Raw genomic sequence first — 17128 nt, 5'->3', positions numbered from 1 at the left:
TGTTGCAAAACCTCAACTCCCAGCATGCCAAGACAGCCGTTGGCTACAGCCAACTGCTGTGCGGGCATGTCCAGACATGCTGGGAGTTGAAGTTTTGCAACATCTTGAGGGCCACCGGTTTGAGACCGCTGACTTAGCAGATCAGAACGTAGATAGGAATGAAAGCATGGGTGGAGAGGGAAGAAGATGTTCAGTGTGAAGTGTGTCAATCAAGCATGATTATTTTTTGCCCTAGAGCAGCATCAGAGGAAGGGTATGGGCACATCATCCAAACACTGTGCCCTTCATCTAGAAGTACAAGGGAGGGCTTACAGGGCTCAGATGGAATTTGTCGTCAAGTTGCTCGTTTCAGACTTTGATTTCCTTGTCTTAAAGGGAACCTGTCAGATCTATCAGATAACACCTTATCAGTGAAGCATGGTGGTGGTAGTGTCATGGCATAGTGGGCATGTATGGTTGCCAATGGAACTATCAATACGCCCCCATTTTAAAGTCCTTAAGGACTGAGGGCGTATGGATACGCCCGTGGGAATTCCGGTCCCCGCCGCTAGCCGGACCGGGATGCCTGCTGAAAACCATGTCGGCGATCGCAGGAAATCGCATGTCAATTCAGACATTCAGCGATTTTCTGCTATTCCGAGCTGATCAGGTCTCTGGTGACCCGATCGCCCGGAAAATAGAGATGATGGGAGCTGTCGGTGCAACCTCCTCCTATCCCCTGCCATTAGTCAGAACTGAGTATTGACCAATGGCAGTTGTAGATGGGGGTTACCATGGAAACCCCCCGCTCTGCCCCCCCCTGGATGTCAGGCAGAACGGGGGGAGAAGATGGCGGCCGGTACCTGTAAAGAAGATGCGGTGGGGACCGCCAATCATCGGTGGCATCAGCTGCGCAGGTAGGGAGGCGACGGTGCGGAGCATTAAGGAAGGTGGCAGTAAAGCGATCTTTACTGCTGCCTTCCTAGTGGTTGCCAAACTGCAACTCCCAGCATGCCCAGACAGCCAAAGGCTGTCTGGGCATGCTGGGAGTTGTAGTTTTGCAACATCTGGAGGGTCACAGTTTGGAGACCACTATTACAGTGGTGCCCAAACTGTAGCCCTCCAGATGTTGCAAAACTACAACTCTCAGCATGTCTAGACTGCCCAGGCATGCTGGGAGTTTTAGTTCTGTAACATCTGTCCCTTCAGATTTTGCAATTCATGAAAATTTTGAAAATTGCTGCTATACTTTGAAGAATGTTTTCAAAAAGTAAAAATATGTCCATTTTATGATGCCAACATAAAGTAGACATATTGTATTAGTGAATCAATATAAAAGTTATTTGGAACATCCATTTTCCTTACAAGCAGAGTTTCAAAGTTAGAAAAATGCTAAATTTTGGGATTTTTCAATTGATGACGAAAATGACGTAATTTTTCAAGTAATGACGAAAATTTACCACTAAAATAAAGTAGAATATGTCACGAAAAAAAATCTCAGAATCAGAATAATCGGTAAAAGCGTCTCAGTTATTAATGCATAAAGTGACAGTGGTCAGAATTGCAAAAAAGGGCTGAGTCCTTAAGGTGAAAAAGGGCTCAGTCATTAAGGGGTTAAGGGAAATAAGTGCAATGTTATGCAATGGCCAAGTCAATCACCTGACCTGAATCCGATTGAGCATGCATTTCCCTTGCTGAAGACAAAATTGATGGGAAAAAGCCACAACAAGAAGAAGGAACTGAAATAGTAGAGTCTTGGCAGAGCATCACCAGGGATGAAACCCAGCAATGTCTGGTGATGTCTCTGCGTTCCAGACTTCAGGCTGTAATTGACTGCAAAGGATTTGCAACCAAGTATTACAAAGTGCAAGTTTGATTTAAAATATCCATTGTGGTGCTGTATAAAGCCAAAATTGTGTCGATTTCCCAATATTTACGGACCTGACTGTACTTTGTTTTCAAGACCTATACTCATAGGCGTGCGCAGCCTATTGCATTAGGGTGTGCACCCTAAAGCACAAACTCACGCCGCGCGCGTGCATATATGTATATATACGCACACATACACACAGTTAGTATAGTTCCCCCACATTAGGTGCAGTATACGTCCCCCCACATAAGGTTGGCAGTACAGTTCCCCCACATTAGGTTGGCAGTACAGTTCCCCCACATTAGGTGCCACCTAATGTGGGGGAACTGTACTGCACCTAATGTGGGGGAACTGTACTGCACCTAATGCGGGGGAACTGTACTGCACCTAATGCGGGGGAACTGTACTGCACCTAATGCGGGGGAACTGTACTGCACCTAATGCGGGGGAACTGTACTGCACCTAATGTGGGGGAACTGTACTGCACCAGTACAGTTCCCCTACATTAAGTGCAGTACAGTTCCCCCACATTAGGTGTAGTACAGTTCCCCACATTATGTGCAGTACAGTTCCCCTACATTAGGTGCAGTATAGTTTCCCCACATTAGGTGCAGTACAGTTCCCCCACATTAGGTGCAGTATAGTTCCCCCACATTTGATGCAGTATAGTTTCCCCCACATTAGGTGCAGTATAGTTTCCCCCACATTAGGTGCAGTATAGTTTCCCCCACATTAGGTGCAGCATACTTTCCCCCACATTAGGTGCAGTATACTTTCCCCCACATTAGGTGCAGTATACTTTCCCCCACATTAGGTGCAGTATACTTTCCCCCACATTAGGTGCAGTATACTTTGCCCCACATTAGGTGCAGTATACTATCCCCCACATTAGGTGCAGTATACTTTCCCCCACATTAGGTGCAGTATACTTTCCCCCACATTAGGTGCAGTATACTTTCCCCCACATTAGGTGCAGTATACTTTCCCCCACATTAGGTGCAGTATAGTTTTCCCCACATTAGGTGCAGTATAGTTTCCTCCACATTAGGTGCAGTATACTTTCCCCCACATTAGGTGCAGTATAGTTTTCCCCACATTAGGTGCAGTATAGTTTCCCCCACATTAGGTGCAGTATAGTTTCCCCCACATTAGGTGCAGTATAGTTTCCTCCACATAGTTTCCCCCACACCAGCTCGTGTTGGTCACTTACCATTCCGGCCGGCGCGCGCATCCTCTTCCTTCCTTCCTTCCTTCTCCGCTCCTCTGTTGCTATGGGCGCACGCACGGGACGTCAATGACGTCCCTGCGTGCGCTACTTCCCGGCGGCCCCTGTGTTTTTAAAGTTAACACGGGGGCCACTGTAGAAAGGTAACCGGGACATCCTTGTGTCCCGAAAAGATCTTTCGGGACACAGGGATGTCCCGAATGTGACGGGGGGGTCCTCTGCGGGCTGCTCATGGTGGCCTCGGATGCCTCCCTGGGCTTGATTAGGGTGTGCCTGGGCACACCCGGCACACCCCGTGCGCACGCCTATGCAGGATACTTATATGCTGTTTTTGTCGTGTGACAGCTATATAAGTGCAGGGATCATTACAAGAGAGCTTTAATAATTGTACTGTAAGTGTATTTAATGCATTAAAATGTATTTAACCACTTCCAGACCACTGAGCAGACACATGTTCATATTTTTTTTTATTATATGCAGATTTGAAAGCCAAGTGTCTGCACTTTTTTTAAGAGTACCTGTCACCAAATAAAACTTTTGTTTAATATATTTTTATTGTTATTTTCCAAATACAATTATTGCTCATACATATCACACATATGCTTACTTAGACATTCTAAAAAAAAAATAATAAAAAATAAATAAAATAAATAAAACTAAATAAAACAATTCCATCTCTTCCCTTTTATTCACACAACTTCCTTCCTAACCTTCACACTGCTTCTTTCTTCCACTCATGAGTGGAAGAAAGAACCAAATAAAACTTTTAACCCCTTAAAGGACCCGGGGTTTTTCCGTTTTTGCATTTTCATTTTTTCTTCCTTACCTTTAAAAAATCATAGCTCTTTCAATTTTGCACCTAAAAATCCATATGATGGCTTATTTTTTATGTGCCACCAATTCTACTTTGTAATGACGTCAGTTATTTTACCAAAAAATCTATGGCGAAACGGAAAAAAAAAAAATCATTGGGAGACAAAATGTAAAAAAAAAAAAAAAAAAAAAAAAAAAGGAGATTTTTTAACACTTACCGTAAAATCGCTTTCTCGAAGGATCCATTGGGAGACACAGACCGTGGGTGTATGCTGCTGTCTCTAAGGAGGTGTGACACTATGGTAATAAAAAAAAGTCAGCTCCTCCCAGCAGGATATACCCGCCTTCAGGCTCTGAGCTAGTCAGTTTAAGTTCCAGAGCAATAGGAGGAGACCAAAAGGTCAAAGAAAAACCTAAAACTGTCCGAGGACCAGAAGAAAAAACATAACTGAACACACCCTCGGACAGAGAACCAAAGGAAAAAACCCAAAAAGGGCGGGAGCTGTGTCCCCCAATGGATCCTTCGAGAAAGAAGATCTCCTTTTCTCTATCAGCTCCATTGGGGACACAGACAGTGGGACGTACCAAAGCCGTCCCTTGGGTGGGCAGATAAGTAATCAGGCAGACGGCCGATCCACTGCCGCCTGCAACACTTTACGACCCAGACTAGCATCAGCCGATACGAAAGTATGAACTCGGTAAAACCTCAACAAAGTGTGCAAAGACGACCAGGTAGCCGTCTTGCAAATCTGCAAGGCCGAAGCTCTATTCTGGAGAGCCCAGGATGCCCCAACGGAACGAGTGGAATGAGCCACAACCCTGAAAGGAGGAATCTTCCCCGTACAGTGATAGGCTTCCGAAATGGCGGACCGAATCCACCGAGAAATAGTGGCCTTGGAAGCAGGACGAAAAAGCAATCACACTGACGAAACGAAGAAGTGATGGAGAGATAAGACCGAACAGCCCGAACCACATACAGCTTATGTAGTAAGCGCTCCTTAGGATGAGAAGGAGCTGGACAAAAAGAAGGGAGGACAATGTCCTCATTGAGATGAAAAGCCGAGACCACCTTAGGTAAAAAGGAAGGATCTGGCCGGAAGACGACCTTGACCTGGTGGATCACCAGAAACGGACAACGGCAGGAAACAGCTGCCAATTCAGACACCCTCTGGATGGAGGTGATTGCCAAAAGAAACGCCACTTTCCAAGAAAGGATGCGTAGGTAGAGACACCTCTCCAAGGGTCTCAAAGGGTGCCCCCTGGAGGGCACTCAGAACCAAATTCAAGTCCCAAGGGGGGAGAAGGTGACCGATAAGGAGGAACAGCGTGCGCCACTCCTTGCAGGAAGGTCCGGACATGAGAATTGAAGCCAGGGGTCGCTGGAAAAGAACAGTAAGGGCCGAAACCTGACCTTTAAAGGGAACGGAGAGACAACCCCAGTTCCAGCCCCGACTGCAAAAAAGAGAGAAGACTGAGAACCGAGAAGGTCACTGGGGAGAAGTCCTGAGCTTCACACCAACGAAAATAAGACCGCCAAGTACGGTGGTAAATTCTTGCGGAGGAGGGCTTACGAGCCTTGAGCATGGTGTGAATGACTTGGGAAGAGAACCCGTGGGCCCTCAAAAGCATTGTCCAGGAGCCCGACTACGTCGGCGTACCACGACCTTCGGGGCTTATCTGGAGCTACCAGAATGGCAGAGACGCCCTCTGCCTTGAGCTTCCTCAGCACCCTGGGAAGGAGCGGAAAAGGAGGGAACAGATAAGGTAGGGCGAACCCCGCCCAAGGAATCCCTAGGGCGTCCACGGCCAGAGCCTGAGGGTCCCGGGACTTGAACACAAACGGAAGGATCTTCCGATTGTGCCGGGACGCGAAGAGGTCCACGTTCGGAATGCCCCAGAGGTCGTAGAGCTGCGCGAAGACTTCCGTATGAAGAGACCACTCGTCGGGGTCGGGAAAGGACCGAGTGAGGAAGTCCGCTTCCCAGTTGAGTACTCCCGGAACGTGAATGGCCGAAATGGCCGGAACTTTGTTCTCCGCCCAGGTGAGAATCTTAGTCACCTCGGCCACGGCTGCCGAGCTGCGAGTGCCGCCCTGACGATTTATGTACGCCACGGCCGTGGCGTTGTCCGACTGAACTCGACAGGACGGGACTGAAGACGGGACTCCCAATGAAGAAGAAAAAGAAGAATCGCCCGTAATTCCAATATGTTTATCGGAAGAAGAGTTACCGGGGGAGACCAAAGTCCCTGAACCATCACATCCCTGAACAGGTTCAGGTTCACTATGTAATAGAAAAAACTGCCACTAGGTGGCTTTGTTCTGTTCCCTGTCACAAGCAAAATAAATAGAAAGTGAAAGCTTCACAGATTCTCACAGAAAGCCACACAGACTGAAAGCTGCAGGAGAGCCTCACTGAAATCTGCACAGACTGAAACATGCACAGAGCTTGAAGTCTTCAATTCACCACAGCACTTCAATGTGAGGGCAGAAGTTGTCCCCCCAGCAGGCTTCAGTGATGTCATACCTGCTGGGAAATGCCCACTTTCACCTGCTGGGAAATTACACTATGCATGCAAGGATACACAGTTTTTAAAGCTCTGAAATTAAGGGCAGGAGGAGTGTTAGGAGAAGAGTTAGGAGTAGTTAGGGAACATAGCCTGAGGTAATTGAGAACAGATAATTTGGTGACAGGTACTTTTTAATTCAAATAATTTTTGTGCAGTTGTTTTCGTAATAAAACACATTTGGAAGGGGGGCACTTTCTCACTAAAATACATATTATTGTTGCAGTGTCCCCTGTAACCGGGGCTGATATAAAAGCCCAGGGCAATGCAATCACTACTCTCACCTCCACAGGGATAACTGGACACAGCCATGTAACAGATGGAGGAATGAATATACATCAAAAGTGAAAATGGATCCAAACAATCAAAGATTGAAGGAAAAAAAAAAATCACTGTATTTAAAAACATGCAATGCATTTTAAAGTTAGTGGGCTTCTTCACTAACAAATAAAACCAACTAAATACCTAATACCTAGGTCACGTGGTAAAACATCACAGGTTAAATCAGTAATACTCCCACGAATGTATCATGGGAATTGTAGTCTTAGGTTTGTATTTTCTTACACAAAAGGAAGAAAGAACAAGGATAATAAACCCCTCCAATAATAAACCTAATTATATACCACATGTAAAAAATAATTAAATGCATAAATATACAAAGTATATATATATTTATATCTCTATCTCTCTAAAAAAAAAAAAAAAATATTATATATAGATATATATATATATATATCGGGGTATACCACACACCGGCCTATAACACGCACCCTCATTTTACCAAGGATATTTGGATAAAAAAAAAGTTTTTCACCCAAATATCCATGGTAAAATGAGGGTGCGTGTGTGCGTGTATACCCCGAAACACCCCCAGGAAAGGCAGGGTGAGAGAGGCCGCCGCTGCCCGCTTCTCTCCCCCTGCCTTTCCTGGGGTCTAGAGCCCTGCTGCCGCCGCTTCTCTTCCCCTGGCTATCGGCGCCACTGCCCGTTCTGTCCCCCTGACTATCGGTGCCGGCGCCCCATTGCCGGCGCCGATAGCCAGGGGGAGAGAAGGGGCAGCGGCACCCATTGCCGGTGCCGCTGCCCCGTTGCCTCCCCCCATCCCCGGTGGCATAATTACCTGGGTCGGGTCCGCGCTGCTGAAGGCCTCCGGCGCACGTCCCCTGCGTCGTTGCTATGCACGGCGCGGCGACGTCATGCGCCGCGCCGTGCAGCACATAGCAACGATGCCGGGGACGCACGCCGGAGACCTACAGCAGCGCGGACCCGACCCAGGTAATTATGCCACCGGGGATGGGGGAGGCAACGGGGCAGCGGCGCCGGCAATGGGTGCCGCTGCCCCTTCTCTCCCCCGCGCCGGCACCGATAGTCAGGGGGACAGAACGGGCAGCGGCGCCGATAGCCAGGGGGAGAGAAGGGCCGGCAGCAGCGCTCTAGACCCCAGGAAAGGCAGGGTGAGAGAAGCGGGCAGCGACGGCCTCTCTCCCCCTTCCTTTCCTGGGGGTGTATCGGCGTATAACACGCACATAGACTTTAGGCTAAAAATTTTAGCCTAAAAAGTGCGTGTTATACGCCGATAAATACGGTGTGTGTATAAAATATATATATATATATATATATATATATATATATATATATATATATATATATATTATACACACACACACAATCATCACATAATTAAAAATGATTGTGAGGATTATGATCGTTTGGATCCATTTTTAATTTTGATGTGGATTCTATCTGTTACGTGGCTGCACCCGGTTATCCCCGAGGAGGCGAGAGTGGAGATTGCATTGTTCTGGTGCCTTGGAGTGTGTTTGGGAAGGAGCAGCAGCCCAGCCGTTATCGCTTGGATAAAACACAGTTGCATTTTCTTGAGTTGTGCCGGTCTTGAACAACTTAACCAGAAGAGTGGTTCCCTTTGTATCCACTTCACTGTTGTGATTCTTGGAGGTTCTACACATGGGAGCGCTCTTGTTTGTGGTTTGTTTTTTACTAAAGCCCAGGGGAAAGGCAGTGGTCTGCAAAGCTGTTCTGGGTCTTCTAAGACCAGCAGCTCCTGCAGATACCTGGCGCTGACCTTCACATATTGCCTGCCCAAGAAGTGCTTATTGCTGATCTGTATACTCAGGGCTTATTGGATACTGTGTATCAAGCAATTGTGATATACATCCTTGCCTTCGCTTGGGAGGACCCTGCTTGTCAATAACAGCTGGCTCCCTGCTCCCCGATCTCCTTGCTGCAGCAGTTGTTTTAAAATGTCTCGACAGCTTTACTCGCCAACTGCATGGACGTTTAAAGTCTATGGACAGTGGGCTAATTTTTAAAATACTTTTATAGGACTTTAAAAAAAATAAAAAACCTAAGGTCAACCTGCAAAAACAAACTAGAAAAACGTTTTTTGTCACTTAACAAAACAAAAACATTAGATTATACCGTATCAGGTTTGGCACACAGACAATGCTAGGAGTTCTGGAGGTGAAAGGTGATGCCACAGACGCCTCTAGTTCAGACAATGATATCCCTCCATGAGCTCTCTTCAGTGCCTGTAACAAGCAACAAAAAGAAAGATACTTAATGCATTCTTGTCCTTTCAGGTGACTCTTTCAAATATGATTTTGTATGAGGAGCAGCACTATTTCTGGCTTTTCATAACTTATAGCTGACTATTCTTCCACCAGTATTCTAATCTACAGGCTCTATGACCTAGAGATTTATCAAACTGTGTGAGAAAAAAAAAAAAACAGTGATTTTCCCACAGCAACCAATCATAGCCTAGTGAACGAGCTCTGGTAAAATGAAAGCTGAGATGAAATTGGTTGTTGTGGGAAAATCACTGATTTTTCTCTTACACAATTTGATGAACCTGGGCTTATGTCATATTTTCCTGACTTCATTTATCATTGCACTTGATTATCCCTTGATGCCCTCTCTATAGATATTTAGAGATAGCATGTAATCTGATCCCTTAGTATGCAGACAATTCAACCACTCTCTCAAGATGGACTAAGCAGTGATTTTAGGATGAAGGATCAGTGCAGGAAGCAGTAGTGAGGTAGGAAGTATTTTCTCTATCGGCTCCCTTGGGGGGACACAGACCGTGGGTGTATGCTGCTGTCTCTAGGAGGTGTGACACTATGGTAACAAAAAAAGTCGTCTCCTCCCAGCAGGATAAACCCGCCTCCAGGCCCTGAGCTAATCAGTTAGTTTTAGCTTAGTGTCTTGCAGGAGGTGGACATGGTCTGGAATTCTCCAGACCAGGTCTTCTGATTTATTGTTTTCCTAGTATAGGGAGGTGTTTGTTTTTTATTCCTTTTTCTTTCATGTTTTCAGGGGGGGGACTCAGGGACTCCAGTTCCCTGTTTCCCCATTGCGAGTAAGGGGACACAGACATTGCGTATATGCGCTGTTCACCCCCCCTCGCCAACGGTAAGCGCCTGGGTTGGTACCTCATGGGTCCGGGCCCCCCTATTTGCCTGCTCGCCACATGCATAGCACCTAGACGTGATGCAGGCGACAAAAAGCCGACTGAAGACTTCACGGAAGACTCCATTTGGTAAGTTCTTCTGACTGAGGTAAGTACATTTCCCTTTTATCCCTTAGGTGCGGACTTGCAACCTCTGGAGACCCTCAGTTTTTGGCCCACCTTTTCAGGTTTATGGGGCTGGCTTATACTGGGGCTTGAGTTTTATTCTGGGGCAAGCAGTGGCATCTTAGGGGGCATGCATTCTGTTTTTACACTGTGTGAATGTGTTTTTACTGCTTCACTGTCTGTGTGCGTGTGTTTACTGTGCTCCTATGACCGCGGCAACTTATATGCGGCTGACAGCCGCGGCGCTTGTTCTGGCCGGGCGCTGGGCGCCGGCTTACTTTCGTTTTCTCCGGCAGTCGCTGCCGGCGTTTGGGCCGCTCGCTCACTAACCCCCCCCCCCGAGCGCATATGTGGCTGACATGTGCGCTCGGGACAAGGAGTGGGCGCCATTACAGCTTCTTCTCCATTCTTCTCATAGCTCCGCCCCCGGGCTGTCTGAGCTCCCTAGAGGCACGAATTGGCCTCCAATCAGCACTGTGGGCGCGAATTTCAGTGGAAGGGGCCAATCAGTTAGTGCCTCTGCCTCAGGCATGCCCCTCTCTGGCTATTGGCTGGCCCGTTTTACACACTAGCTGCACGGAGCAGAGTTCTCCTCACTGCAGCTGCCAGGGGACACAGACTAGGGTGAGAAAGTTCCTGTCTTTTTCTCATTATGTCCGCACCCAGAGCTGTTCCTCCCTCTAAACAGAAAACTGGAATGTCTGTGTCTTATTTTGTCTGTAAGCACTGTAATGCTAAGATGCCTGGCTCTACTGAGCCCACTTGCTCTGCCTGCTCCACTGCTCACCCAGACCCCCTGGTACCCCCGGATGCCCTTTCGGTTCCGGTGGATTCAGCCGCCAATCTAGCCAGGGTTTCTTCTCTGACCCAGTATATGGCTTGACTCAGGTCTCCCGTTCGGTGGCTGAGGCCTCCCGGGAAGTGGCGTCCGCCTTAAAGGGGTCTGCCCTGCGCCGGCTCTCTCTGGGGGCCCGCTCCTCTTCCCCACATACTTCACGCTCTCACAAGCGTACTAGGGGTGCCTCGGCCGACTCTTCCATTGAGTCTTCAGATAGGCGTGGGCGCTCCCCCGGTGGGTCCCGCCCCCCTGTCATCAGGTCGCAAAAGTCGCTCCTCCAGAGGACATTCTCGGAGTCGCCGCTCTGCCACGCCAGAGCCGCGTACCCGGTCAGGGTCACCACCCTCCAGGACTGCCTCCACTCGTTCACATTCTCCTGGTGAACTGGCTGACGAGGCTTCCGAATCGGCATCTGACTCAGAGGACCGCTCGGGTACAGTTGAAACGGTGAACTCATTGGTCGCAGCCATAAGAGACACCTTTCACTTAAGAGGACCCAGGATCTTCGGATGTAACTCCTGAAGTATCCTTTCATCATGCTAAGCCAGTACCTCAAAGGTTCAGCTCTCACGCGGACTTTGACGCCATTCTGGAATCTGCATGGAAACATCCAGACAAGAGGTTCCCGGGAATAAAGACGATTCAAGAACTTTATCCATTTGACAAGGATCTTGTCACTAAGGTGGTTTCCCCTCCTTCACTGGATCCAGCAATCTCCCGAATCTCTAAGGCTACTACACTGCCACTGGCAGATGCGGCTGCCTTCAAGGATTCCACGGACAAGAAGGTGGAGTCCTTAGCGACGTTTGCCTCTGAAGCAGCTGGCTCTTCACTTCTTCCCATCTTCGCATCGACCTGGGCGTCCAAGGCCCTATCGGAGTGGTGTCTAAAACTCCGTCAGGATATCCCAGCGGGATCCCCCCCAACCCCCCCCCCCCCCCCCAGAGGATCTGTCTGCTCTGGCTCTCCAATGCTCTAAAGCTGGGGAATTTCTGTGCACAGCTTCCATGCAGTCAGCCCGTTGTTCTGCTTTTGCTGTGGGTCACCTAGCTGCTCTCCACCGTTCTATGTGGCTTAAAGCTTGGAATGCGGATGCCGCTTCCAAAAGGTCTCTCACTGAGCTTCCTTTTACGGGTGGCCATCATTTTGGCAAGCGCCTTGACGAGATTATCTCTGAGGCGACGAGGGGTAAGAGTTCCTTGTTGCCTCAAAATAAGGCGCGCTCCACTTCCCAAAGGAAGTCCTCTTCCTTTCGGACCCTTCACCCCAGCAAGGGGTCTGAGCAGGCGGACACCAACCGTTCCTGCCGGTTTGCAGCCAAATCAGACAACCGCAAACCCACTTCCGAATGAAGTGAAGCCCCCACCCGCAGTTTTTTCTCGGGTGGGAGGTAGTCTCTTACTTTTTCGAGACATCTGGACCACACACATTCAGGACTCCTGGGTCAGGGACGTGGTGTCCAACGGTTACCGAATCGAATTCGCCTCCCTCACGAGGGATTGTTTTTTTAGATCCCGGGCACCCCGGTCTCCTTCTCTGGCGAAGCAATTTCGAGGGGCTCTCCAGTCTGCGCTTCTCCAGGGGGTTATCTTTACCATTCCTACAGGGGAACGTTTTCTGGGTTTCTATTTATATCTTTTTGTGGTCCCCAAGAAGGACGGTTCTGTACGACCAATCCTAGACCTCAAGCGTCTCAACTGTCATCTTCTCATCCGCCACTTCCGAATGGAATCTCTCCATTCAGTAGTGGCATCCCTAGAACAAAGGGAGTTTCTTTCTTCGGTGGACATCAAGGATGCCTACCTCCATGTGCCAATATTTCCAGGCCATCATCAGTATCTCCGCTTTGCGGTTCCGGAGTGGCATTTTCAATTCGTAGCCCTCCCCTTTGGCCTGGCCACGGCTCCTCGGGTCTTTACCAAGATCCTTGCAGTGATGGCCCTGTTGCAGTCGAGGGGAGTCTCTGTGATACCCTACCTGGACGACCTTCTCATCAAGGCTCCCACCAGAGCCCAGACTCTGGAGAATGTGGATGTCACTCTTTACACTCCGGATCGCTTCGGATGGATGGTCAACCGGGACAAGTCAGTCCTCTCTCCCACCCAGTCCCTGATCTTCTTGGGACTTCAACATGGCCTCTGCCCGAATTTGCCTTCCGCCGGACAAACGTATGACTCTTATGTCAGGAGTCCGCTACCTTCGGGCTCAGGTCCCAGTTTCCATCCGCACTTGTATGGAAGTCCTGGGTCGGATGGTGGCCACCATGGAGGCCGTACCCTTTGCCCAGTTTCATTACCACCCTCTTCAGCTGGCGATTCTCTCTAGATGGGACAGATCTCCTCTGTCCCTCGATCGCAAGATTGTTCTCCCTTGCAGGATCCGTCAGTCTCTGCTCTGGTGGCTCCGCTCCCCCCTTCTTCTTCAGGGACGGTCATTTCTTCCCCTTCACTGGCAGGTAGTTACAACAGATGCCAGTCTGTCGGGCTGGGGCGGTGTGTTCAGGGATTGGATGGTTCAGGGACTCTGGTCTCCCCGAGAAGCCCTTCTTCCGATAAACATATTGGAACTACAGGCGATTCTTCTTTATCTTTTTCATCGGGAGTCCCGGCTTCGGTCCCGTCCTGTCCGCGTCCAGTCGGACAATGCCACGGCTGTGGCGTACATAAATCGCCAAGGCGGCACTCGCAGCTCGGCAGCCATGGCCGAGGTGACAAAGATTCTCATCTGGGCAGAAGGCAAGGTTACGGCCATTTCGGCGATTTACATTCCGGGGGTGCTCAACTCTGAAGCGGACTTCCTCAGCCGGTCCTCACCCGACCCCGGCGAGTGGCCCCTACATCCAGAGGTCTTCGAGCAGGTCTGCGACCTCTGGGGCATTCCAGACGTGAACCTCTTCGCGTCTCGGCACAATCAGAAGATCCTTCTTTTTGTGTCCAAGTCCCGGGACCCTCAGGCTCTAGCCGTGGACGCCCTAGTGATTCCTTGGGCGGGGTTTGCCCTACCCTACCTGTGCCCTCCCCTTCCGCTCCTTCCCAGGGTTCTGAGGAAGCTCAAAGCAGAGGACATTTCCGCCATTCTGGTAGCTCCAGATTGGCCCCGAATGTCGTGGTACGCCGACGTAGTCAGGCTCCTGGACGACGCTCCGCTGCGCCTTCCGCTTTGTCCGGACCTGCACTCACAGGGTCCTCTTAGCCACCCCAATTTACAGTTGCTGCATTTGACGGCGTGGCGGTTGAGACCACGGTTTTGAGGGCCCGCGGGTTCTCTTCCCAAGTCATTCACACCATGCTCAGGGCTCGTAAGCCCTCCTTAGCAAAAATTTACCACCGTACTTGGCGGTCTTATTTTCGCTGGTGTGAAGCTCAGGTCCTGTCTCCTGTGGCTTTCTCGGTTCCCCGTCTTCTCTCCTTTTTGCAGTCGGGTTTGGAACTGGGGTTGTCGCTCAGTTCCCTTAAGGGTCAGGTTTCGGCCCTTTCTATTCTTTTCCAGCGTCCTCTGGCTTCTAATTCTCATGTCCGGACCTTCCCTCAAGGAGTGGCGCATGCTGTCCCTCTTTACCGGTCACCCTCTCACCCTTGGGACTTGAATCTGGTTCTGAGTGCCCTCCAGGGTGCACCCTTTGAGCCCCTTAGAGAGGTGTCTCTGCGCCTCCTTTCTTGGAAGGTGGCGTTTCTTGTTGCCATCACCTCCATCCGGAGTGTGTCTGAATTGGCGGCTCTCTCCTGCCATTCTCCGTTTCTGGTGGTCCACCAGGACAAGGTTGTTTTCCGGCCAGATCCTTCCTTTTTGCCTAAGGTGGTTTCGGCTTTTCATCTCAATGAGGACATTGTCCTACGTTTTTTTGTCCTGCTCCTTCTCATCCTAAGGAGCGTTTACGCCACAAGCTGGATGTGGTTCGGGCTGTTAGGTCCCATCTCTCTATTACTTCTTCGTTTTGTCAGTGTGATTCCTTTTTCATCCTTACGGAAGGTCGTCGTAAGGGACAACCTGCTTCCAAGACCACCATTCCTCGGTGGATTTGGTCTGCCATTTCAGAAGCCTATCGCTGTAAAGGGAAGATTCCTCCCTTCAGGGTTGTGGCTCATTCTACCCGTTCTGTTGGGGCATCCTGGGCTCTCCAGAACAGAGCCTCGGCCTCGCAGATTTGCAAGGCGGCTACCTGGTCATCTTTGCACACTTTCTCGAGGTTCTACTGGGTTCATACCTTTGCATCGGCTGATGCTAGTCTGAGCCGTAAAGTGTTGCAGGCGGCAGTGGAACGGCCGTCTGCCTGACTGCTTATCTGCCCACCCAAGGGACGGCTTTGGTACGTCCCATGGTCTGTGTCCGCCAATGGAGCCGACAGAGAAAAGGAGATTTTTTATTTACTTACCGTAAAATCTCTTTCTCAGAGGATCCATTGGGGTACACAGCTCCCACCCTTTTTTGGGGTTTTCTTCAGTTCTCTGTCCGAGGGTGTGTTCAGTTGTATTTTTTCTTCTGGTTCTCGGACAGTTTGGGTCTTCTTTGACCTGTCGGTCCTCTCCTATTGCTCTGGAACTAAAACGGATTAGCTCAGGGCCTGGAGGCGGGTATATCCTGCTGGGAGGAGCCGACTTTTTTTGTTACCATAGTGTCACACCTCCTAGAGACAGCAGCATACACCCACGGTCTGTGTCCCCCAATGGATCCACCGAGAAAGATTTTACGGTAAGTAAATAAAAAAATCTCCTTTTTCTCAGATCAAGTTTATCACAAAGTTTCTTATATTCACTATTGATTGATGTAAAGTTTTCTGATACAACAGTGATCATTTAAATCAACTATAAGAAAACTATCATGGACTAATTTGAATTATATCCTTTGTCTAAGGAAGTTAAGTGTCTGGCAGTTTCTTACTCTTTACTATTTTTAAAGTGTGTAGATTGATGAAAGAAGTGAAAGAAAGACAAATAATGAATGAGAAACTTTAGGTTAGCTACAGACGTAATGATAATTAAAAAGGGAAATTTTGTGTTTTTCTATAAACTGGCTAGAGGTTAATTGTCCCCATAGGAGACTATTTATAGCAGATAGGCATATCATTAGACAGGCATAGGCATAGCATTAGATAGGCATAGCACTGATCAGTATTATCGGTGAGCTACTTTTCTGGAAGGCAGATCAGAGAAGAAGATGCCTGGAGGACGGGCTGAGGCAGGTGAGGGGACCTCCAGCCGTCATCTTGGCTGATCTAAATGTAAATGTACATCCTGGTGCGCAAAGTCCCAGCACATCAGGACGTACATTTACGCCCTTTGTCCTTAAGGGGTTAACATTTTTAAAATCCTGAAAAACCTCTTTAACACTGTGGTCACATTTTAGAGTCCATATTACAGGCACAGAAGAGCCCAGCTCGAGGCAGGTCTAATCATCCATATCAAGAGAATCATAGATTCCTATGCTGTAGTAAAATGTTAGGTCATTTGACCAGTACTTGGGGCTAGTGATATCTGCAGCTGTTAGACATTGAAATAGGACTTAAGGTTTAAAAAGTGACCCATTTATCACAACTACAAAGCTAAAACACAAACATGGTTGTTTTGTTGTGTTTTAGGACATAAATATTGATAAGCCACAATAAATAAACAAACAGATTTGTCACTTACCCCACAATCATTTGCTCCATCTCCACACATGCCAACATAGTAACTGTAAAATAATAGGGACATTGATGGAATATACTTGTATGACAAGCAATACTTGGTATTATGTGATCAATGTAAACAAAGTTTTTTGGAAAGGCAGTTAAGAAAACATTTGAAACTTATTAGTGATGAGCGGCAGGGGCCATATTCGAGTTTGTGAAATTTTGCAAATATATGGACGAATATTCGTCCTATGTTCGCGAAATTCACTATGTTAGTTTCCTTTTTTTCCCCCATGCAAAAATTCGTAATGCACTTTGCATAGTGCGCATGCGCGATTATATCTTTCACCTTAAATAAGGGAGGGATCAGTGTTCTCCAGAAGTACCGATATTCGTGAATATTTGCATATTCGCGCCTTACACAGTAAATATTGGAGCCTTCTTTGGACCACAAGCTGGAAGCAGGGAGGGATGATCACTTTTTTTTTTTTTTACACAGTACACATCATTGTTGTGATGTGTACTGTGAAGGGAAAAAAAAAAACGAATATACATTGCTATATATTCCCAAAATCGTGAAGTGCCGATATTTGCAGTAAAAATTCACATTTCGAATATTCGCTCTCAACTCTAAA

General features: G+C 48.3%; 1 protein-coding gene across 4 annotated transcripts in view; it reads right to left on the bottom strand.

The window, feature by feature from the left end:
- ATP13A3 (ATPase 13A3) overlaps positions 1–17128 on the bottom strand; it is a 161557-nt gene that overhangs the window by 39420 nt on the left and 105009 nt on the right. For all 4 annotated transcript variants that reach the window (XM_056565389.1, XM_056565391.1, XM_056565388.1 and 1 more), the window contains exons 24-25: positions 16513–16555; positions 8892–9001 (exon numbers count right to left, since the gene is read on the bottom strand). In XM_056565389.1, the coding sequence (XP_056421364.1) occupies positions 8892–9001; positions 16513–16555 (153 nt within the window). The remainder of the gene's footprint in view (positions 1–8891; positions 9002–16512; positions 16556–17128) is intronic.

Source organism: Hyla sarda, chromosome 3 (genome assembly GCF_029499605.1).
Source record: "Hyla sarda isolate aHylSar1 chromosome 3, aHylSar1.hap1, whole genome shotgun sequence".
In the NCBI taxonomy this organism is placed as follows: Eukaryota; Metazoa; Chordata; class Amphibia; order Anura; family Hylidae; genus Hyla; species Hyla sarda.
This window is presented reverse-complemented; position numbering and strand designations above follow the sequence as displayed.